Here is a 25,418-nt window from a genome sequence, read left to right on the forward strand (position 1 = left end):
GGCGATTGTTAGTAGCACCGAAAATGATATCATCAACATAAATCTGTACTAATAACATATCTTTGTTTTGCTTTTTCAGAAATAATGTTGTGTCTACATTTCCCCTAGAGAATTCATGTTCTAATAGGAATTTACTAAGTCTCTCATACCATGCTCTAGGTGCTTGTTTTAATCCATAAAGTGCTTTGTTCAGTTTATACACATGATTAGGGTATTGATGATTTTCAAAACCAGGAGGTTGTTCTACATACACTTCCTCATTAATATACCCATTTAAAAATGCACTTTTTACATCCATTTGAAATAGTTTGAAATCCTTAGAGCATGCATATGCTAATAATAGTCTAATAGCCTCAAGTCTAGCTACGGGAGCAAAGGTTTCATCAAAATCTATGCCTTCTTCTTGATTATAACCCTTTGCCACTAGTCTAGCCTTATTCCTTATAACAATTCCATTTTCATCTAGCTTATTTTTATATATCCATTTTGTACCTATAATTGGATATTCAGAAGGCCTCTCTACTAGATCCCACACTTTGTTTCTAGTAAATTGGTTTAGTTCTTCTTGCATTGCATTTATCCAATTTACATCATTTTCGGCTTCTTCTATATGTTTGGGCTCAAAGTGTGAAACAAAAGCTAGATGGTTATTCAAATTTCTAAGTGAAGCTCTAGTCCTAACCGGTTGAGATGGATCATCTAGAATGAGTTCCTTAGGATGCCCGTGAGCATACCTCCAAGCTTTTGTTAGCCCATGATCCACAATAGGCTCTTGGCTTGATGATGCTTCTTCAATCAATTTTTGATTATCATCTTGTAATCCCATCTCATCTATCTTTTCTTCAAGTATTTCAACATCATCATCAAAATTAACCTTCTTACTAGATGAGATGTCACTAGAGTCATCAAAAACAACATGTATAGATTCTTCTATAACTAGGGTTCTTTTATTAAAGACTCTATAGGCTTTACTAGTTGTAGAATAACCTAAGAATATTCCTTCATCAGATTTAGGATCAAATTTTCCTAGATTATCTTTTCCATTATTATGTACAAAACACCTACATCCAAAGGCATGAAAGTAATTAACTTTTGGTTTTCTGTTTTTCCAAAGTTCATAAGGTGTTTTCTTTATAATGGGTCTTAATAAAACTCTATTTAATATGTGACAAGAGGTATTAATGGCTTCTCCCCAAAAGTACTTAGGGAGGTTACTTTCACATAACATAGTCCTAGCCATTTTCTCTAGTGTTCTATTCTTCCTTTCCACAACTCCATTTTGTTGTGGTGTCCTAGGTGCAGAAAAATTATGGGTTATCCCCTTTTTACTACAAAATTCGTCAAATAATTGATTTTCGAATTCGGTACCATGGTCACTTCTAATGGCTATGACTGAAGACTCTCTAGCATTTGTTACTTCCTTATGGAACTTCTTAAACATAGAAAATGCTTGATCCTTATGCGCTAGAAACATGACCCATGTGTACCTAGAGTAATCATCTACTATAACTAGACCATATTTATTTCCACCTAGGCTTGTTGTTCTAGTTGGACCAAATAGGTCCATGTGTAGTAATTCTAGAGGCCTAGAAGTAGAGACACATTTTATGGATTTAAAAGAGTTCCTAGATTGTTTGCCAAATTGACATGCTTCACATATTTTGTTCTTTTCAAATTTTAATTTTGGCAAACCTATCACGGAGTCTCTTTTAACTAGTTTAGTTATTGTGTCCATGCTTGCATGACCTAACTTACGGTGCCATAACCAACTAGCATCATTATCTTTAGTTTCATTTACAACTAGACATTGGTTATGTTTTACAAGATCTTCTAGGTCTACAACATATACATTTCCACGTCTAATTCCTTTAAAAACTAAACTATTATCATTAGGATTTGTTATAATGCATAGTGATGGTTTAAACATAACATCATATCCTTTATCACATAATTGACTAATGCTTAACAAGTTATGCTTAAGACCATCAACATATCTAACATTATCTATAAAAGTAGAAGGGGTGATTTGAACTTTACCAATACCAATGATGTGACCTTGGTTGTTGTCTCCAAACGTCACAGCACCTCCCTTCTTAGCTTCAAGGGTGAAAAATTGATCTTTATCACCCGTCATGTGCCTTGAGCAGCCACTATCCAAATACCAGCAGTTTTTGTTGACTTTGGCTGCAAGACACTCCTACACAAGCAAATCATGTCATCTTAGGTACCCAAGTTTTCTTGGGTCCTTCATGGTTAGTCAAGTTGGTTCCTTTTGGAACTCATACCTTTTTAATTTTTCTTTTAGTTTTACTTTTCCTAAAATTACACACATTTGCTTTATGACCTACTGTACCACAACAAAAGCAAGTTATTTTCTTAATTTTAGTTTTCCCAGCTTTAACAAAGAAGTTACTGAGAAGTTTTTGTTTATTTCTTGATTTATATCCTAAACCCGCTTTATTAAATACGGCTCGTTGATTATTAAGTATCATATTTAACTTTTCAGAACTATACGTAAACCTTTCAACTAAAGGTTTGTATTTTCCAAGTTCTTTAGTTAATGTTTGATTTTCTGCTTTTAAATCATTTAGTTCTTTTGTGAGATCCTTGTTTAAGATTTGTTTATGGTTTTTAAGTTCTGAAAGTTCCTTAGTTAGTTTTTCATTATCTTTCGTTAAGTTGTTAGTCTTCTTAATTAAGAGTTGGTTGCTTGTCTTAAGTTCTAGATTTTCTTTGGTAAGATTATCTTTATCCTTAATTAATGAATCATGCTTATGAATGTAAGTTTGGTTAGTTACTTTTAGTTCTCTGTTTTTAACATTTATATTCTTATATTCAATCATTAATTCATTAAACGCATCATAAAGTTCATCAAATGTAAAATCAAAATGCGTATCGGAAGTTACCTCGTTTTCGTTGGCCATGAAGCAGAAATTGGCCTTCTCTTCTTGTTCTTCATCCGATGATGAAGATGATGCGTCGGAGTCCGATAGGGTGGTGACAAGGGCTTTCTTCTTCTTCTTGTACTTGCTGCCCTTCTTTAGTAAGGGACACTCAGCTCTGATGTGTCCCGGCTTTTTGCACTCATAGCACCCAATCCCCTCATTTTCTCTTTCCTTATCTTTGTCCTTGCGGTAGGAATTTGAGGGGCCTCTCCTTTGATGATAGGACTTCTTGTGGTTGATGAATTTCTTGAACTTGCGCACAAGAAGTGCCTCACCACCATCTTCCTCATCTTCTTCTTCTTCACTACTGCTACTGCAAGATAAGTCTTTGTTAGATGAAGTAGATTTTAAAGCTATTACCTTTTTCTTATGGGAGGACTCTTCCTCGTTGTGTTGTTTCATGGTGAGCTCGTGCGTCATAAGGGATCCAAGAAGCTCCTCAAGTGGTAGCTTGTTCAAGTCCTTGGCTTCTTGGATTGCCGTCACTTTAGCTTCCCACGACCTTGGTAGACACCGAAGGATTTTCCTGACAGGCTCACTGTTAGTATAGTTCTTGCCAAGGCTTTTTAGGCCATTGACAATATCAGTAAACCTAGTGAACATGCATGTGATTATTTCATTTGAATCCATTTTAAATAGTTCATATTTATGAACCAAGATGTTTATTTTGGATTCCTTGACTTGATTCGTGCCCTCATGGGTCACTTCAAGTCTGTCCCAAATTTCTTTTGCAGAATTACAAGTTGAAACCCTATTGAATTCATTACGGTCTAAGGCACAATAAAACACATTCACAGCTTTAGAGTTTAATTGTGCCTTCCTCATGTCATGTTCATCCCAATCCTTTTCTAATTTGGGTACCTTAACACCCTCTACGTATGTGGATGGGATGTATGGGCCATTCACTACAATGGTCCACATCTCATAGTCTTGGGCTTGGATGAATATTCTCATCCTAGCCTTCCAGTATGAGTAGTCGGATCCATTGAAGAAAGGGGGTCTTTGGGTGGACTGACCCTCAATGTGAGAAGATCCAAATGGGGTTGTCATTTTGATCTTTTAACTCTTGAGTGGAAGAGTTTTTGGCTCTGATACCACTTGTTGCCCAGATAGACAACCCAAGAGGGGGGGGTGAATTGGGTTTTAAATTAATTTGGATAATTAAAACGTTATGGATGATTAATTAAAAACTATTGCAAGTTATTTAATTAATGCTAAGTGCTGTGAGTGATGTGAGAGGAAGAAGAGAAGAGACAATCCAATGCAAACACAGAGTTTTATAGTGGTTCGGAGCTACCCCTTGCTCCTACGTCCACTCCCCAAGTCTCTCTTGGGAATTCACTATAACCCCCTTGGATTACAGCCGGTTGTTTTGCAAGCTCACAACCAAACTTGTTGTTTTACGAGCTCACAACGAACTCGGTCGGTTTTCCCAGGCTCACCGACTAGAACCAACCCCGATTGTTTTCCCGGGCTCACAATCAAACCCTTACACACGTTGGTTTTAACTTGGCTCACCAACCAACCTTAATTCCCTTGATTCAATCCCCCAATTGAACCAAGTAAATACAGTGTGTAAAAGAAAACAGAAAACAGCTTCTCAAAAAGCAGATAAAAACAATATGAACAATAAATGAAGTTAAGAAGCCTCAAACGCTTTTAGATCGGAGATGAGGAATGGCTTCTTGAACTTCTGGTCTCCTCTTGAAAGAGTGGTCGACTTGAATGCAGGAGGAGGAAGCTTTTAATGTTGAGAAGATGTAGTTGGATGCAGTTATTGCAGATCTTCCCTCTTTTTCGTTGAAGAACAAGTTGCAGAGTTGAAAGCTTGAATGCTTGGAGTGGAATGGTTGTTCTCTCCCTTGCTACAGTCTTCTGTGGCTATTTAAGCCAACCCCCACGGAAACTAGCCGTTACACTGCTTTTTCTGTCCGTTCTGCACACTCTGCGCAGCCTGACAATATGACCGTTGGTGGGTTGGAGTCGACTCGCGCGATCAGGAGTCGACTCGGCTGTAGCGGGAGTCGACTCAAGCTTTTCCGGAGTCGACTCGGCAACTGTTCCAAATTTGAATTAAAGTTGCCGTCACGACTGGGAGTCGACTCGTCTTGACCCGGAGTCGACTCGCCAACTTCTGGAGCTGACTTGGCAATTTTAGAGTCGGCTCATCCACAGAAGTCCGTGGATCCAATTTTGAATTTTGTCCACTCGAGTCGACTCGACTGTCCTTGGAGTCGACTCGAATCTCAGAGCCCGAACTTCCGATTCTCTGTCTTTTGGCTCATCCAGTCTTGGAGTCGACTCGAACTTCCTTGGAGTCGACTCAGCTCTCAGTTTCCGAAAGTTGGTCTTCTGCCTTTTGACGTGAAGCTTGTCTTGGAGTCGACTCGAGCTGTCTGGGAGTCGACTCGAATCTCAGAGGCAGTAACATGGTTTTCTGTCTGTCGATGGTCGCACAGTCTCGGAGTCGACTCGTGTATTGCGGGAGTCGACTCGAATCTCAGAGTCCATAAAATGCTCTCTGACCTTTTCTTTGTGTACCTCTTGGAGTCGACTCTTACTACCCTGGAGTCGACTCGTTGAACATTGGAGTCGACTCGCGCACTTCAGGAGTCGACTCGTTGACAGGTTCTGAGATGAGGCTTTCTGTTCTTCTTTCTGTTCTCAGTCGGAGTCGACTCGTACTAGTCTGGAGTCGACTCGAGCTCGTGCCAGTGAACTTGATACGCTTGGAGTCGACTCGTGATACTCGGGAGTCGACTCGAGTCTCAGACTTTGGTTCAGCAGACTTCTTAACTTATCCAAAATACTATGAACCAAATCTAGAGACACTTGGACAGGATTTTCACTGAAACACTCAATTGAATTCATTAGTAACCACAAGATATACTCAAATGCTTTGAGCTCATCAAAATCAAATGGGGTTTTAATCAATCACTCCACAGTAGTAGTTAATAGTTGTGCACTATGAGAGCCAAATTGTCATTCACTTGGCCAAAATTCCAATGTATCACAAGTACACCAAGCACATTAATGTCAGCTATCACTTTATTCGGAAGATCATCAATAATGGTATTATTGCAGTTTAGAAGATAGTTATTGCAGAGAATCCGGTTGATATATTGACTAACCACTTCTAGTTAACAGGTTCAAGCATTGCTTAGACTTGATTAATGTTTGTAGAGGTTGATGCACTTAGGGGCAGGTGTGGAAGAGATGGTGGAAAAGATTTTATATATTTGATTTTGTAAACTTCAAGCCAAGGTAGAGATTTGTTGAGTATGTTTTAGGTTTATAAGTTCTGAAAAGTTGATTTTACATTAGTTCTAGAACGTCGACTTAGAATACCAATTCAAGTCCACATCGACTTAGGACACTAGCTATACATCGGCCTAACATGATTATTGTAGGAATACTAGTTTGAGTCTTAATTGATTTACTCTATTATAAATGCCTTGTAAACCTAAGAAAAGGAGCAATTTAGTGTTCTAGAGATCGGGTGTATAAGTGGCTAGAGTTTGTGATATAATCTTGTACTATGTAATCTTCTTTTTTTTTTTTAATAGTGAAACTTTTGCATGGTCTCTGCCTATGGATGTAGGTCGATAGACCGAAGCATATAAACATTATGTGCTTTTTGTCTTCTCTTGTTCTTCTCTTGTTTTTTTCTCTTTTTTCTTCTTGTTTTATTATTCTTCCTTTCTGCCGCAACACAAGTCTTAGAGAGCCAAATAAGAATATTTTTTCTAGAGCAGAATGTGTGACGCAGAGGGAAAATAATAGACCAAGGAAAATAATGGACCAAGGATAATAGACGAAGAAAAATGATAAGCAGAGGGAAAATAATTCCTCTCTTTTTGAAAATAATAGACCAAGAATAATAGACCAAAGAAAATAATGGACCAAGGATAATAGATGAAGAAAAATGATAAGCAGAGGTAAAATAATTCCTCTCTTTTTCCTTATTGAAATGGTAATGCATTCTACTGATTTATTTCATAATAATAGACCAAGGATGGGGTGCCACCTGCTGCAATAGAATTTTGGAAGGCAACTCGTCAAAGGCCTGATGGAACTTGGGTTGCTCAGCAAGCTAAAAATATTATGATAATTACTATTCTTTTAACAGAATTATAAAGAATATGTTGATTTTGGATTGCTGGATGCTAATTTGTTTACTTTATTAGTCATATGTTATGAAATGCAGACCCAATTATAGGAGATGGAAGAAACCTAACAAGAAGAGGGTGGTTCTTTTTTGACTTTGGAGGAACACTTGGCTGGTGTTCTCAGTCCAAAATCTGGATACTGGCATAGATGTGGATGGGGTCCCAAGCCTAACCACACCATTTCTAAACAAAGTAAAGAACTTTTGGAAGCAAACGAACATGCAGTGGAGTTGGAGAAACGAGTGGTAGAATTGAAAGCACAAGTAAAGAACTTTTTTGTTATGGACAGATAAAAATATTTTCTTTTCAGATCCTTGACAGTTTAATATAGATACTTCTAATTTAATTATATTTTATTTGTTTGTTGTGTTATTGAGTTGATATTTATATTTGGTTTTATTGTGAATGTGTACGTAGATGAAGTTTTTATGTTTTATCATTGTAATATGAACCAGGTTTAAATTTTAATTATAAAAAAAATAGTGACGAATCATAGTCATCACCAATACTCTTCTTTCACCCAATCACCAGAAAGGAAAGTGGGTTTTAGTGACCATTAACAATTCATCATAAAAGAAAGTTTTGAGTAGCAAAGGTGAATTGTCATAAAAAAACTTTTTGATTGTTAATTCCTTATCAAATCATTCTTCTAAGATTGACCATTTCTTAATCTTTTGTTACAAAAACTATCATCATTAAAGTTTGTCTTTAGAAACCATTTACCCCACGTCACTAATTGTATAAGTTTTTTGTGATGAGCAAAAACTCATCACAAAGTAATATTTTTAACAACGAAAATTAATCCTCATAAAAGTTCGTTGTTGCTCACTAATTCTTTATCATCTCATCATTTTGTGTTATTTACCAACGAATTTTTATACTTTTGTCAAAAAAAATGTCGCAAATATTTGTCTTTAATGAACATTTCTTTTTTCATCGCTAATTATAACAACATTTTGTGACCAATAAAAATTTGTCAAAAAAGAAAATTTTTAGCGGCGACCTTTACTCTTCATTAAAGCTTATTTTTTATCATTAATTTTTTGTCATGTCGTCATCTTTGGGATCTTTAATGATGATTTTTCAATCTTTTGCCACAAACAAAATGGTCACGAATATTTTTCTTTAATAACCATTTATGTTTTGTCACTCAATATAATATTTTTTTGACAAATTTATATTTTGGTCACTAAATATTTTAGTCACGGGGCTTTTAGTCACCAACTAATGATGAAGTTTTATTGGTCACTAAAAACATTTAGTGACGAAAGGAAAACATTTTGTAACCAAATTTTTCATCGATAAAATTTGAATTCTTGAAGTGAAAAAGGTCCACTCTAGGCGTCCATACTCATTTTGTACGGGCTGAGCGATAAATGAGTTGAGGGTGTGGGGATGGAGACCCTAGAGAAGACTAACTTGATTATTTTAGAACACTATTTAGAATTCAAATCGACTTACTCTATTATACATATATCTTCTGTAACTTCAAAAAAGAGAGAACAATTGAGTGTCCTAAAAATCGGATGTATTAAAATTTAGAATTTGAGACGAAATCTTGTACTTTATAATTTTTAGTTTTATATAGTAAAACTTTTGCACCATCTCTACTTACGGATGTAGATCAATAAATCAAATTATGCATATATTATTTATTTTTATTTATTTTTTCTTCTTGTTTTTTTTCTTCTTTTTGTTAGATATCCAATGCAACAGCCTGAAATTTGTTTTACATCAAAGCAAACATGTGCAACTAGTACAGAATCTTTTACAATAGCCAAAAAAAAAATCTCTCACCCTCCGGGAAGTTGATGAGAAGAAGCATCCAACGCTCAATTGAACGCTCCTCCGTATGTCATAAACTTTTTCTTTTTTGACAAGTCACGAATTCACGTAGATCTTGCATTAATACATTCAGTAGGATCAAAAAACAAAATATTCTAAAGAGAAGGGTCATATTCGCACTGGTCCACAACATCTTGTGAGAATGCGCGGCCATACGGCATGCAACCAAATCACAAACATTTTTTTCAGAAACATAAATAGGATAATTATCGTAGTGTCGTTGGAAGTGTGAACGTAAAATGCTCCGGTGAAAACCCTTCTTTGAAAGCTCACCTATTACGGAAATGAAAGAAACGGTACGTTTAAAAGAAAACAATTCTCAGAACAATACTGTTGTTTTGCAAAAATTTAAAAGGTTAAAGGGGGAAATTTGGACAATTACAAGTTTGAGACTTGAGAGTCATGCAAGCGTCACCACGGGGCCAGGTACAAATCCTATGCAAATAAATGCTAGAAAAGCAGAGTTACTTGATTTCTACGAAAGAAAGGGGCAGAAAGTGAGAATTTATTTATTTATTTGTTGTTGAAACAGCCATATCATATTGTGTATGGAAATTGGACCCGGGGCGGCCGTCGGCTGAGGAGGGGAGCTCCGGCAAACACCGGTGAGTGGCGATCCGTCGGCGAGTGGCTTCCTCCGTGGGGGGCCTGCAAAAAGCCGGTGGCCGGGCTTTCCGGCGCCGGCCCTCCGATGCTTAAGTCAGAGGGGCCAATATAAGAGTGGAGATAGCAGTAAGAAGTTAGAGTTTTCCTTGTCCCCCCCTCCCTCAAATGGAGGGATTTCCCTTTTATAGAGGGAGTTGGGTTACCTATGATGTGATGGGGCAGATTGTCCTCTTTGTGATAATCGAGTACGATCATGTTCATTAATGGCGTCGTAGGGGATGAGATCGGATCAGACCGGAGTCAGCGAATTGTCGTGATTGATCGGACCTGGTGGAGTGGTTCAACCGCCCGCTGTGGAGGGCCTGGGGTCCGTAGATAACAAGCGCATTAATTGTTGAGTGAACCGGTGATCAGGGAGAGCCATACGCTTTGATGGTCAAGTGATCCGGAGATCATCTTGAGCCGCGTTCATTAATGGTTGAGTGCACTGGAAGCCTGCAGAGGCCACGCGCATTAATGATCGGGTGTGGCGGAGGCCTGCGAAGGCCATGCGCATTAATGGTTTGACGACGGTAGCAGGATATGGTGAGATTCGAGTATCTGGAGTTAGGCTCCCGAAAGGTGTCAGGCCGAGGCTGAGCACGAGAGTGGGATGCTTCGGAGCCTAGCATCCGATCGGGCACTGAGCGGGGCTGGTCGCCCCAAGTCGGGCGGGTGTTGCCTAGTCAGCATCTTTGGTCGGGCGTCGGGCCGAGCCCGTTGCCTTAGGTCGGGCGCCTACGGCCCGAGCGTTACTTGATCGGCGCCTTCTAGTCAGGTGCACTCAAGGAATCGGGCCGGGGTCGAATATTTGGACAAGGCATTTCGGGGCTCGGCACCTGGCCGGGTGCCGAGCCGAGCCAGTTGCCCAGTTGGGCGCCTTCAGCTCGAGCGTCGTGAGGTCGGGCGCCTTCTGGTCGGCGCTCCCTGGTCGGGCGCCTTCTGGTCGGCGCTCCCTGGTCGGGAACCTTCGTTCCGGGACTTGGGTTTTCCCCCAACACTACCCCCCGACTTCCGGGCTCGAGCTGGCCACCAGCTCGAGCGCGGAAAGTAGTTTTAGTTGAGCTACTGCGGGTTAGGGAAATTTCGAATTATCGCGCGCTTCAAAGCACTTTTAATGGGCGGCGTCTCTTCTTTCCCGAAACATTTCATTATTAGGGTACCTTTTCATTTCTCGAAGCGTCCTCGCATCGTGGGCTCATGATGGGGCCGCACGATCCGACGAGGCGCTTCTATGTTCGAAGCGTCAGCCTGAATTAAATGCGGCGCGTTGACTCTTGGGCCGACACGTGTCACGATCTGAACAGGGAGCGGCGTTCTTTCTTTCTGATCTGGGCCGTTGGAGGGATCTATATAAACCCCTACCTGGCCTCCGGCTTCTTTCTTATTGTCTTCTTCTACCTTCACTTTCTTCTCAGTTTGAAACGGCCATTCTGCCATTACCTCCGACGAACTTCCTAAGGTGTTTCCCTTTTCATTTGCTTGGAACTTTCTTCCCCCTTTCCTCTTTTTTCTGTTCCCAATGGGTCATGGTCCGAGTGAGTTCGGATCTACCATGAGCGAGCTAGAGGTTGAGATGGTCGAGGAATGGTTTTTTCCTCTGCGGGGGTTCCGTTTGGAACCCGCTGGGTTGGGGGACCGGGTAACGAACCCCCCTGTAGGCCGGATTGGAGTGTACTCGGAGGCACTCTGGGCTGGCCTACGATTTCCTCTTCATGGGTTTGTGAACGAGTTGCTCGGGGAGTACGAAATCGTCCCTGCGCAGCTCGCTCCGAACGCATGGAGGACAATCATCGGGTTCCTGTCCTTGTGTATGGCGTACGGGATCCCGTCTTCCGTGAATGTCTTCCAGCGACTTTTTTTCACTTAAGTCTAACCCGGGAGACGGAGAGTGGCTCTACATCGCCTTTCGGGCTGGTCGGCCACTCTTTCATGGCGCCCCGTCATCCATTCATGGTTGGAAGGAAAAATTCTTTTTCTTGGGTTCCGAGCAACCATGGGGTTCAACCCTAGGTGGAGGCGAAGCCGGCTCAAGATCGCTAACCAAGTCCCCAGGCTTTCCTCACGCGAGCAGGGAATCCTTGACACTATCTGCAGCCTCAGAGATGGCATCCTTCTGAACGGCCTCGTGAATGAGGATACTTTGATCAATGTTGGTCTGAGCTCGGCGCGCCCTCCGGGTAAGGGTGGTAACTAAGGAATTCTCCTTTGCCCCCCCCCCCCTTTTTTTGCAATATTTGGCTAACTTCTTTTGTTCGTCTTTGCAGAATTGCAAAAATGGTGACCAAGAGCGACGTCTTGTACGCTCGTTTCCGAAAAAGGGCGGCCGAGCTCGCGGAAGAACCGCCTGAGCCGAAAAAGAAGAAGGCGAAGATCTCGGCTGTTGTGGCCGCCGAGTAGGGCGCTCCTCGTGCCGAGCGCTTCGAATTTGGTCGGGGGAGGGCCCAAGTTCTAGGGGCGCGAGCTCTGCTGGAGCTACGGTGGCGCTCCCGTGCCCGGCGCCGATTTCGCAAGTTCCTGGTCGGCAGGAAGTCCTGAGCACCGATCAAGGAGGGATGAGCTCTACGGCGGTTTTCGCGCTTGCGTGCCCCGCCCCAATCCCACAGCAATCGGATCGGTTGCATGACCGACCCCAACTCCCTGGTCCCGAGCCAGGGTGCGGCCAGGAGGCTGTAGAACCGCATCCACCGAGCCTAGCAGGGTCTAGCCCACCGGGCCCACCGGGTAATCAAGGTCGTCGGGAGAGAGTGCCCTACGCCCCTGGCTGGGCGGTCTTCGAGGGCGATTCGGCTCTCGACAATCCCCGGCGCGCGAGGTTCTTCGGGTCGCGCTGCTTCCGGCCGACCAGGCCAAGATCCGATCCATGGATTATGGTGCCTTCATGGATACGACCGTCTGCTCTGCCGTCCGGGTAAGTTTGCCTTCGTATTTGTGTAAGTTTGTTTCGAATTGGCTCGGATTTTGTTTCTTATTTCCTTCTTTTACAGTACCTCCACGAGATCGAGACGCTGATGCATATAGTCCAAGACTACCGGGACTGGGCCCGAAGGCATCAACGCAGGCAGGAGGAGGCCGAGGCAAGGTGCCTCGTATCCGAGGCCGAGCAAAAAGTGCTCCAGACGAGGGTGGAGGCGGCCGAGGACGAGATTCGGGCTCTGACCGCCGAGCTCGAGGAGGAGAAGGGCGCACACGCCCTGGCTAAGTCAGAGGTGCGCGCTGTAGAGGCGCGTTGGGCCGAGACTACGTCGACGCTCGCCATCCGTGAGCAGGAGGTGAAAGAGGTTCACCTCAAGGCCCAAGAGTTCGAGACCCGTTTGTCCGACGCGCAGTCCTTGCTCGTCGCCCGAGAATGGAAAATGAAGAATCTGGAGCAGAAGGCCGGGTATCACGAAGCTCGGGAGAGGGAGGCCCGGGAGCAGGCCCAAAACGCCGTCAAGCTCTTCCGTGAATCGGAAGAGTTTCGCGACCTGCTCGAAGAGAAGGGCGTGAACGGGCTCACCCTCGGCTTCAATGACTTCCGTAACCAATTACGGCGACTTCTCCCCGACTTCAACCTTGATCTGCTTCAACCGGGAGCGGGGGTTGAGTCGGAGGTGGGTACCCCGGCGGTCGACGAGGCCACCGAAGAGGCTGAGCTGGCCACCGAGGAGGGTCGAGTGGAAGCGCCCGAGGCTACCACCGAAGTTACTGAAGATGGCCACGCGGAGACTTTGGCCGCGGAGGAACCAGCCGTCCCCGAAGTCGCCGAAGACAATAGGGCCGAGCCTTAGGACCATTTTTCACATCTTTTATCGTTTTTGTATATAGAGATGGTCTTCACATTGTTATAAGGCCAAGCCTCGACTTTGTACTTGGCCTTCGGGCTCTCTCTTAAATGAATATCCTTTTCTATCTTGTGTGATTGGTTTAAGTTCCGATCCTTAGTAAATCTGGATTTCTTCAATCGAATCCGCTTTAGGTTCCATGGACTTGGGCTCTGCGGCCTCAACTTCGTCCGCTACGTAGTTAGACATGGTTTAGGTTCGGCATATTTGCCGAGTCCCTGAGCTCAGATCCTAAGTTTCCGTTGCTCGGACCTTCGACCAGCGATGTTGCGGTATTTAGGTCCAAAAGAATATGCTTAGGCTCGTCAAGCCTTCTCGAGCTCGGCTCAGAATTCGGCCGAGCCCTAGGACCAAAGGTCACTAACCCGACTCGAATTTTATTCGGACTCCGCGAGCTCGGACCTCGAGTTGCCGAGGCGGATTGTCAGACCTCTCCGACTTAACAGGTTCGATGTCCCCAAGCTCGGGACAGGGTTTCGCCGGGCTGCCGGTATAAGCCAGGCTAGAGTTCGCCGTCGAGCAGTGCATGCGGGGCGGATGGGACTAGGCGACGATCGGCCCGGCCGAGCGCCCTGGCGCTAGTCGGGGTTTTATTTATGCACTTAGTCATTGCAGGAGCAAATAAAATAATGTAATCACAATCTAAAATGTACCTTTTGTACTGTTAGAGTCGAGCATCCCCTGCTGAAGTTTGCAGTTTTGCTTTGCCATTTTTGAGGGTGCTCTTCTGCTCGGGGCCCACTTCTTGGGGATGCCGGCGCAATAGGAGAATTGGTCGCCATCAGGGATGTTTATTACAATCGCGAATGTATAGCCGACCACGAACATGTATTGTCGACCACGAACATGTTGTCGACCACGAACGTTTTCGGCGTTCACGAACATTTTGCTGATCACGAACATTTATTGTCGACCACGAACATGTATTGTCGACCACGAACATGTTGTCGACCACGAACATTTTTGGCGATCACGAACGTTTGCCCGGGGGCCACAAAGGTACTACCCCGTCATCCCGAGGTCAAGGGAGCTCGGGCTCACTGTCGACTCGTCGGGGCATCCCGACCGCAGTCGAGGAGGCACCGCGGGGGGACCGTGAAGGTATTACCCCATCGTTGAGCGCCACGGAGGGCCACGAGGGCACTGCTCCGCCTTCCCGAAGTGCCACGAGGGCTTGATGGAGATCGAGCCGAGCTCGATGGTCGATGGAGATCGAGCCGAGCTCGATGGTCGATGGAGATCGAGCCGAGCTCGATGGTCGATGGAGATCGAGCCGAGCTCGATGGTTGGTGGAGACCACGAGGGTACTCCCGTCATTCCGAGGGATCGGGGCATCCCGACCGTAGTCGAGGTATTTGATGGAGATCGAGCCGAGCTCGACAGATGGAGATCAAGCCGAGCTCGATGATCGATGGAGATTGAGCTGAGCTCGATGGTCGATGGAGATCGAGCCGAGCTCGATGGTCGATGGAGATCGAGCCGAGCTCGATGGTTGGTGGAGACCACGAGGGTACTCGCGTCATCCTGAGGGATCGGGGCATTCCGACCGTAGTCGAGGTATTTGATGGAGATCGAGCCAAGCTCGACAGATGGAGATCGAGCCGAGCTCGATATCGGCGCTCCGAATTTTCGCCGAGGCATCCGGCTTCTCGGTCCAGGTTGTATCCGAGCAGGGCCGTATATACGAGCTGGGCCGGGTCGCCTGGGAGTCAGCATTTAAACATCAGGAGAAGTTTAGCACAATTAAGCAATTGTGAGCAAGTCATTGTAGAAAGGTGAGATTTATGATTGAAACGGAAAACCCCTCGGGGTTCTATTGGTAGTACACTCGGAGATTTTCGGAACTCCAGGTTTGTGGAATGGGGGTCCCGTCTAGGGATTTCAGCTTGTATGCCCCGGGCCGCTGGGCGCGTGCGATCTGGTAGGGTCCCTCCCAGTTCGGAGCCCTTCCTCTGTAGCTCCGCCTCGAATAGTGTTGATAGTGCCGGCAATGGGCCTGTTGGCATTTGGATCTTCGGGCTGTGCGGCATTCTCCGCTGGCCTTTTCTCTTCACGCTGGTTTCGCGCGAACCGGTCGAGTACTCCTCGGCAGATGAGTGCTTCAATCTCGTCCCGGAGCTGGAAGCAGTCCTCCGTATCGTGGCCGTGGTTCCGGTGGAAGCGGCAGTACTTCCGGGGATTACGCCAGGCTCCGGGGTCTCGCCTTGGGGGCGGAGGCCGGAAATAATCCCGTCCCTCGATCTCCATGAGAATCTCGGTTCGGGGAGCGGTAAGGAGAGTGTAATTTTCGTACCTCCCGTTGGGTGTGCGGAGCCGCGGTGGTGATCTCGGGCGAGGTGGAGACCTTGGTCGGGGCGGTCCCCGCAGCCAGGGTGGACTCTTCAGATGGGGCGGGTTCTTGGCTCGGCGCGGAGACGGGCTTCTGGGGTGGCCACACTCCTCACGACGCCTTTTCTGCTTTTTGGAAGTCTGCTCGGCCCCGCTCCGTCTAACGGCAACAGCTTCCTCGGCTTTCGCATACTTCCGCGCCCGAACCAACATCTCAGTGAGGTCAGCAGGAAAGTTCTTCTCGATGGAGAAGAGGAATCTATAAGACCGGGCCCCAGTCTTTAGTGCTGGCATGGCGATTGACTGGTCAAGCTCCCAGACTTCCCATGTTGCGGCGGTAAATCGGTCCAAATATTCCCTAAGGGACTCTCCCTCCTTTTGTTTTATATCGAGGAGGGAGTCCGAGGTCCGCCGCTGGGGTCGGCTGGCAGCAAAGTTGCTGGCGAATTGCCTGCCGAGCTGCTCGAAGGAGGAGACGGTGCTTGGCTTCAGCCCGGTGAACCAAAGCCGGGCTGCTCCTCGGAGTGTTGCTGGGAAGGCTTTGCAAAGCATGGCCTCCGAGGCTCCCTGCAGGGCCATTAAGGCCCGATAGCTTTTCAGGTGGTCAAGGGGGTCGGTCCTACCATTGTAAGGCTCCACCTGGGGCATCTTGAATCTTGGCGGGACCGGCTCATCTTCGATTTGTTGGGAGAAGAGGGATCTCGTGTTGAATTCGAAGTCACCATCGCGTCCCGACCTCCTTCCGTGGAGTGCCTCAATCTGGCGCTCCAGCTTCTCGACCTTCTTGTCGAGCTCATCACTCTAGGGGATCGCCGCGGTGGTCCGCTCCGGCGCAGGTTGCCCTGGGACTGACTCGGCTTCTGACGGTTGTGGCCAGTCATCAGGACCTCTCACTGGGTGTTCCCTCCAAGGGGAGGCCTGAGCTTGGGGATCTTGACCTCGGAGGGGGAATCCGCTTGCAGGGGGCACCGGCTGAATTAAGGCTGGAGGGAATGGTGCCGTTGGGATGCCCCTGGGTTGCAAGCTTTGGACAGCAGTGGCCAAGGCCTGGACCTGCTGCACCAGGGCATCAAACTGCTCCGGCAGAACTTGGGGAGTCGACTCGGCCGGGGGTGGCGAGTTCTGGACAGAGTGTCCAGGACTAGGTGGAGGACATCGAGAGGCATTAGAAGCTCCCTTGCTTCTCAACTTCATGGTCGCGACTCGGGGCCCTTCCTCTAGCGCCAACTGTTGCTGAAAATTGGACCCGGGGGCGGCCGTCGGCTGAGGAGGGGGAGCTCCGGCAAACACCGGTGAGTGGCGATCCGTCGGCGAGTGGCTTCCTCCGTGAGGGGCCTGCAAAAAGCCGGTGGCCGGGCTTTCCGGCGCCGGCCCTCCAATGCTTAAGTCAGAGGGGCCAATATAAGAGTGGAGATAGCAGCAAGAAGTTAGAGTTTTCCTTGTCCCCCCCTCCCTCAATATAAGAGGGATTCTCCTTTTATAGAGGGAGTTGGGTTACCTGTGATGTGATGGGGCAGATACCGGATCAGACCGGAGTCAGCAAATTGTCGTGATTGATCGGACCTGGTGGAGTGGTTCAACCGCCCGCTGTGGAGGGCCTGGGGTCCGTAGATAACAAGCGCATTAATTGTTGAGTGAACCGGTAATCAGGGAGAGCCATACGCTTTGATGGTCAAGTGATCCGGAGATCATCTTGAGCCGCGTTCATTAATGGTTGAGTGCACTGGAAGCCTGCAGAGGCCACATGCATTAATGATCGGGTGTGGCGGAGGCCTGCGAAGGCCATGCGCATTAATAGTTTGACGACGGTAGCAGGATATGGTGAGATTCGAGTATCTGGAGTTAGGCTCCCGAAAGGTGTCAGGCCGAGACCGAGCACTAGGGTGGGATGCTTCGGAGCCTAGCATCCGGTCGGGCACTGAGCGGGGCTGGCCGCCCCAAGTCAGGCGGGTTTTGCCTGGTCAGCATCTTTGGTCGGGCATCGGGCCGAGCCCGTTGCCTTAGGTCGGGCGCCTACGGCCCGAGCGTTACTTGATCGGCGCCTTCTAGTCGGGTGCCCTCAAGGAATCGGGTCGGGGTCGAATATTTGGACAAGGCATTTCGGGGCTCGGCACCTGGCCGGGTGCCGAGCCGAACCAGTTGCCCAATTTGGGCGCCTTCAGCTCGAGCGTCGCGAGGTCGGGCGCCTTCTGGTCGGCGCTCCCTGATCGGGCGTCTTCTGGTCGGCGCTTCCTGGTCGGGCACCTTTGTTCCAAAACTTGGGTTTTCCTCCAACACATATATTATGGGTACGAATACATTCAGTAAAACCAACAAACAAAACACACAAAGAGAGAGAGAGAGAGAGAGAGAGAGAGAGAGAGAGAGAGAGAGAGAGAGAGAGAGAGAGAACGAGGGTACTTAAAATGAAGTTATTAGTTGGACCCCAACATCTGACCCAACCATCACGTATTAACTAATTATGGAGTACACCAAGCCACCGAGCCAATGGCATCAAAAGGGCATCCCCAGTTTGAGGCAAGTCAAGCCATGAACGGCTTACCAACTTTTAGGTCCCTCACTTCCATTTTCAAACGAATTCTAGTTCTCTTTCCCCAAGCTACGTTGTTCTCCAAACCGCATCGGACAAGTGTAACGCGCCAAAGGCAGCATCAATGCACGGACTAGCTGACTTCACCGAGTGGATTATATTTAATCCAATTTTCTCTATAAAACTAGTCACGAGATTTACTAATCATTGCATATATAGCAATTATGATACCTAAGGAAATAAGAGGAACCAATTAAATACCTTGTCTTCCACGTAAATTTCACCTACAAGTATATACTATTCTTTTCTTTGCATATATATATATATATATATATATATATATATATATATATATATATATATATATATATATATATATATATATATATATACACACACACACACACACACACACACACACACATGCTTATAAATATATACAATTGCATATGTATACAATCATAAACTTATTGTTTATTTATATCCTTGTAAATTATCTTTTTTACATGTATATTCTTTTGAATATCTGAAATTGTATGCTACCATTGAAAATTTCCTATTTATATATATACCCTTATAAATTATTTTTTATGCGTATATGATCTTATAAATTTATATTTATGTATATACTCTTATAATTTTTTACTTTCTATACAACTTTGTTAATTGGCAAAAGGGTATAAATGCAGAAAAGAAGAAAAAATTATAAAGGTACGCAAGCAAGTAGTAGTTTTATGAGGTATACATATAATTTAAGAATTTTATAAGGATATACGTACAGAATACATGCAAAGTAATCTAAAAAATAAAAAATTGATGTTTTTTTCTTTGCATACGTAAGATAATGTACATAAACAATTTTGTGCAGCACGATAATGGATAATACTTTTCTAAATTTCTAAACCTTCCCCTTTTTTTTTAAATGAAGTGGATTTGGGAGCAAGCTAGCATCCAACACAAACATCCAACTATCTACCAACAGCAAAGCCGACACATTCCACAACCACGACATGCGGACAACAATTATTCTAACTAAATAACTAGCTCAAAACTTACGAAATAATATAATTTTTTTACATAAATATCTTCTTAAAATTTATATTTATTTTTGTACCTTCATAAAACACTGTTTTTGCACAAATACTTCTAATAAAAACCATATTTATATTAATTAAAAATAAAATAAATTTTTTTAATTATTTTTTTATCCTTCATCGTATTCGTCTTATAAATATTTTTTTTTGCATATGTACTCATTAAAGATATTTTAGTCATTTTAATTTGAAACCATTAATTTTTTAACGGCGTTAGATGATGTGGGTATAATTATTTTATGAGAGTAAATATGCAAATATTAATTCGGAAGAATAGATGATATTTAAAAAGATATTTATGAAAAAAAAAGAAAAAATTAATAATATAATTAAATAGGTTCCCTAATCAAAGCAACGAGAAATGAGGGGCCTCATTGCTCCCGCTCCCATCCTGGTCAGACGTGGCAACTCCATGCACAACAGAACAAATATGTACCAATACTTACCGGCCTCCTATTCCATCCTCAATCTAATGGTCCAAAGTCCAACCCTAACAACCATGCGCTTACCCCCGCCGTCCCACCAACCCACCTGGCAAGGCTGGTAGGCCACCTGGCAGTCCATCCACCGAGTCATCGTGCCAAACGGCCTCCTTCCCACGTGTTCACCCATCCGTCCGTCCGTCCGACCTACCACTCCACTATAAATACCTTCTTCTTCCCCCTCCACACTTCCACCTCCTAACCAACCCTGTATCTGCTTTGAACTCGGCACTCACCGCCGACTTGCCGATCCAATATTGTTTCTTGTGCTAGTGCAGGTCGATCGAGTCGAGGCATGGCTAAGGTGGAGGAGATCCGGCGCTCGCAGAGGTCCGATGGCCCGGCGACCATACTGGCAATTGGCACCGCCACGCCGGCCAATGCCGTCTACCAGGCCGACTACCCCGACTACTACTTCCGCATCACCAAGAGCGAACACCTTACCGATCTCAAGGAGAAGTTTAAGAGAATGTGTGAGTGTTTCATGATCACCGTATACTATACTTGCTGCCTGATTATTTTCTTAATTTCATGTTCTCGCACTGGCTGTATTCTTTCCATTTGCTTTATATGAAGTACTCATGAGGTGTTCTTCCTTCTATTGTTTTATTAGCTTTGGAGCCATGCATGTTTCCATTCAAGAAGTCTCTCTTGATGTTAATCAGATTATGTTTTTTGAAGTAGTCGGATTGTTAAACTTGCGTTTCAAGCATTCAGAATTGAGTCTCTTTCATGGAGAAATTAATTGCCAGTAAAACAGTGGAAGTTCATTTATCTTTTTCTTTATCTTTTCCTTTTTCTTTTCTTTTCTTTTTTTTTGGTGCAAATTAATATCTTTTCCTTTTCCTTTTGGTTCACATAATTAACATGACAAAGACCTAGCATGCAAGCAGTGGTTGTTCTTTTTCGGTTTTTGGGATGGTGCTCAAGAAAAAAAAAAAGCTTCTCTACGAAGGATATTTCCATTCAAACCTCAATATAGATTCGAGGGAAAATTACAATCTCCTAACTTTTTAAGTATCATTATCTTTGAAATTAAGTGACCACTAACTTTTTTACAGCAAGAAACAGTTTTTTTTAAAATTTCTAGTAGAGCAGGAACACCGTTTCTTCACCTGTTTGACTCCTTGAAGTTAAAAACTTCACGAGTTTGGAAAGGTCAGTGTACCTAACTTCTATTGATTGCATCATCTAACTATTTTTCTTAAATATTTAGACAACGAATTCTTTCTAAGAAGGAAAGAGAAAAAAAATGGACTTACAATCATCATAATAACAAAAAAAGATAGAAAGCGATAGGTATGTTCAGTAAATTAGCACGAAGACATTTTCTAAGTCCCTCTTGTGATAGAAAAAAATAAAGAAGAGAAAGAGAAAGAGATCACCAAGTTTACTATATTCACACAAGGATATATGTCTCCTAGCTATTTCTTTCTCTTAAGAGGGTAAACCCTAGCAAATTACTAATATTTTTCCTTACTTGCTAACAGGTGACAAGTCCATGATCCGCAAACGTTACATGCACCTGAATGAAGAGATCCTCAAGGAGAACCCTCACATCTGCGCCTACATGGCCCCCTCCCTCGACGCCCGGCAGGACATGGTGGTCGTCGAGGTCCCCAGGCTTGGCAAGGAGGCCGCCGCCAAGGCCATCAAAGAATGGGGCCAGCCAAAATCCAGGATCACCCACCTCGTCTTCTGCACCACCAGCGGCGTCGACATGCCCGGCGCCGACTACCAGCTCACCAAGCTCCTCGGCCTCCGCCCCTCCGTCAACCGCCTCATGATGTACCAGCAGGGCTGCTTCGCCGGCGGCACCGTCCTCCGCGTCGCCAAGGACCTCGCCGAGAACAACCGCGGCGCCCGAGTCCTCGTCGTCTGCTCCGAGATCACCGCCGTCACCTTCCGCGGCCCCTCCGAGTCCCACCTCGACAGCCTCGTCGGCCAGGCGCTGTTCGGGGACGGCGCCGCCGCCGTGATCATCGGTGCCGACCCCGACCCCGCCGTCGAACGCCCGTTATTCCAGCTCGTTTCAGCTAGCCAGACCATCCTCCCGGACTCCGAGGGCGCCATCGACGGCCACCTGAGGGAAGTCGGGCTAACGTTCCATTTGCTCAAGGACGTACCGGGCCTGATATCCAAGAACATCGGGAAGAGCCTGGTGGAGGCGTTTGCTCCGCTAGGGATCAGCGACTGGAACTCGATATTCTGGATAGCGCATCCCGGCGGGCCGGCGATTCTTGACCAGGTCGAGGCCAAGTTGGGATTGGAGAAGGAGAAGATGAGGGCGACGAGGCATGTGTTGAGTGAATATGGTAACATGTCGAGCGCCTGCGTGCTGTTTATACTGGATGAGATGAGGAAGAGGTCGGCGGAGGACGGGAAGGCCACGACCGGAGAGGGCTTAGATTGGGGGGTGCTCTTCGGATTTGGGCCGGGGCTCACGGTGGAAACTGTGGTGCTGCACAGCCTTCCCATTGCAGCTCATTGATATGTGCATGGACTCAGTTGAAGCTTATATTGCTGGCTGGCCACTTCAGTTTCTTTCTCTCTTGGTACTTACCGGTCCTATATGCCGTTAGTCGGGTACGTAAGTTAAGATTTGCTTTCGAATGAGGTGAGGAGAGTGCTTTAGTTGTGATTGTTATATGATATATTATCATGCAAGTGATGCTGAATAAGATTTGTCCTTTTCTTCAATTTTTTTTTTTTTTTTCTAGTAAGATTTTTGATTCAAGTCTCGAGTGAGTGCAGCGTGCCGAATAGGGCCTTATATCTTTGTCCACTGCGCACCATGTATTTGTATAGGTGATCGATGGCCGACCTTCGTTGCCTCATTTTATGAGCGGTACTAATGATTTTTTTCCGGAACACAAGATTCAATGTAATATATAATTAAAACATATGCAACATAAATAAAGAAAGAGAATCGGTTTGAGTTGATTTTCCGTGCTTCATCAAAATAATTTTCCGCTTTTCCAGATTCGATCCCTGTCCGGCTATGATATTAGGTATCGACCATTCTATTCAACTTGTGAAGAAGCTCTGGTTGAGAGGTTGAATCTTTAAGTTTCGAGTTTGGATAGTTTTTTTGTAATAGTATCATGGCCAAATACGAAGCTGAGCTGAAAAAGCCACTAGTGTATATGGCTAATGGTCTCTAACATGTTCAAGATTTTGTCCAAATTTTTTGTTGGTTGACTAACACGTGCCTAACTAACTCCCCATGGTGAGTGTACACTCCCAGCTGGTTTTCCCATTGCAGCTCTGATACATGCATGGACTCAGTCACTACCAGAAAACATGCATATAGTGACGGAAATCCTCGTCACTGAATTGGTTACTAATACGGAATTTGTGACCGAAGCTTCTGTCACTGAATTGGTTAAAAAAACACGTATCACTAAATTTTCCGTGACGGCTGATAGAACCGCCGTCACTAAGCCATTACAAATCCAAAATGTTAGTGCTAGCTGGCCACTTTAGTGTCTTATGTTGGGTTTTGACCCACATGACCACAACGTGATAAGTTACAGAATGAATCCCGTAACTGACTCCTAGAGAAGTGGAAACTCCCTTAATCCTTGATGGAAGGATAAGGCTTATGGGTCTCACCCTCTGTCCATTGATCGACATAGAACCAGCCATCGTGGGTGTCATTAACATAGGGCCAAGAGGGAGATACTAAGAAGGACTTGATCATTCATCAGATTGCTTATGGATCCAGGTATGCTTCCTTTCATTATTGGTTCATGATCCTCTTTATAGATATTCGTACATGTGGTATCAGAGCCTGGTTCATCCTAGAACCAGATCACAGTAAAAGGGTAGATCACAGGGACAAGGCAATGATCGTTTTGGCCAGCATAGAGGCGATCTGATCATCGCCATGTTGACCGGCCGTCACTGGGATGCCGGGATACTGTGCCGAGAGTCGACCATTGCGTTGTCCCTGGATGGCTTTGGCACCATAGAGGCGATCTCATCACCTTCTGGCCCTTTGATAAAGGAGGGGGCAGCCAACACTGGTGCTTTGACCCTGCTGACGCCGGATCTGGCCGGCATATGTCGCCGTGAGCCATAAGAGGATCCGGCGTAGACGCCGGCCATGGTCTCCCTCCCACTCCTAAAAAAAAAAAAGGAGACGGGTCGGAAGATAAAACTCACCGGATGATCGCCGTCGGTCGGCGTATTCCTACGGGTGACGCCGTCGGGCGGCATTTCGTCCGGCGTCGGGCCCATCTCGGTGGCGCCGTCGGGCGGCACTTCGTCCGGCGGCATGATCGCCGCCCGCCTCTCCTAAGGGCCGACGGGCTGGGTTCGGCGGAACCCTAGCCCGCCGGCGTTGCCCCTGCTGGCGTGCGACCGCCGGTGGGCTCGCCTCCGGGCGGCGAGTCCACCGGAGGGAGGCGGCGCGCTCACCGCCCCGGAGATCGGAGGCTGGCGGGCTGGGTTCGGCGGAACCCTAGCCCGCCGCTAAAAGAGGAGGAAGACGGGTCGATCCCGACCCGTCTTCAGTTCTTTAAAAAAAAAAAAATTAATTTATTCATAACGGGTCCGGGTTTTGGGTTGCGACCCGAACCCGTAATTGGTAACCCGTCTGCATTAAAAAAAGGGCATAACGGGCATAACGGGTTCGGATTTTTGGGTTTCGATCCGAAACCCGAGTTCGTTTGGCCAATAAAGGGAAATTTTTGGTTAAGCCCCTCTGCATAGTTTATTTATGCAAACAGTTCTTCCAGGGCTGTTAGAAGGACGAATAATTTTCATTTCAGTCCCTGTTAAATGTTAAACTTATGCATACAGTCCTTCCAGGGCTGTTAAAGAAAGAAATGTTTCTGTTAAATCCCTGTGAAATATTTTATTTATAGTGAAGTCCTTAGAGGGCTGTTAAAAGATGAAATTGTTTCTGTTAAGCCCCTGTGAAACATTTTATTTATGCAAACATCCTTCCAGGGCTATAAGAAACAAAATATTTTGATTTAGTCCCTGTAAAGCATATCATTTATGCAGAGGTCCTCAAAATATGTTAATGTAGTCCCTGTAGAATATATTATTTATGCAGAGGTCCTTGTAGGGTAATGTGATAAAATTTTTTGTCTTTTATTCTACATTTTTTGTATACTTGATAGCATGATATGACACATGTATTAATTGTGTAGATTAGGAAAATTTTAAATACAAGTTTTATTTTAATGTCATATTATGAATTGTCAATTATGTGCAATGTCATTATTTTAATTTGATGTCTATATTATGAAATAGTTTGGTAGTTGCCAAAGTAACCCAACTAGAATGTTTAATAGACATCAAGTCATCAAATACTCTAATCCCAGGTATTAAGATAATGACTTTGCAAATTATGACTTACAGTTTTTCAATCATGAGATATTATGGATTGACCCAAAGGTGCACCACTTTCAAATGATTGATTTGCTGAGTTAGGATAATTAATGAGTATCCTTGATTTAATAGGTTTTGGATGCTCAAAGGCAACAGACCTATTTGAATTTTGGACCTATATCATTAATTATTCCTAGGTGAATTGGGAATCAC

General features: G+C 45.1%; 2 protein-coding genes across 2 annotated transcripts in view; one reads left to right on the forward strand and one right to left on the reverse strand.

Moving 5' to 3' along the window:
* Positions 1–2,279: 2,279 nt before the first annotated feature.
* LOC149751420 (uncharacterized) overlaps positions 2,280–25,418 on the reverse strand; it is a 61,512-nt gene continuing 38,373 nt past the window's right edge. Inside the window, exon 2 of the mRNA XM_089927026.1 lies at positions 2,280–3,471. Coding sequence (XP_089783152.1) covers positions 2,280–3,471 — 1,192 coding nt within the window. The remainder of the gene's footprint in view (positions 3,472–25,418) is intronic.
* Positions 20,035–22,562, forward strand: LOC103720326 (chalcone synthase C2). The gene is made up of 2 exons (XM_008809970.6): positions 20,035–20,335; positions 21,353–22,562. The coding sequence occupies exons 1-2, from the start codon at positions 20,158–20,160 to the stop codon at positions 22,351–22,353; spliced, it is 1,179 nt and encodes a 392-aa protein (XP_008808192.3). The 5' UTR covers positions 20,035–20,157; the 3' UTR covers positions 22,354–22,562.

Source organism: Phoenix dactylifera, chromosome 13 (genome assembly GCF_051530095.1).
Source record: "Phoenix dactylifera cultivar Ajwa chromosome 13, Ajwa_hap1_PhDact_Kaust_v1.1, whole genome shotgun sequence".
Classification (NCBI taxonomy): Eukaryota; Viridiplantae; Streptophyta; class Magnoliopsida; order Arecales; family Arecaceae; genus Phoenix; species Phoenix dactylifera.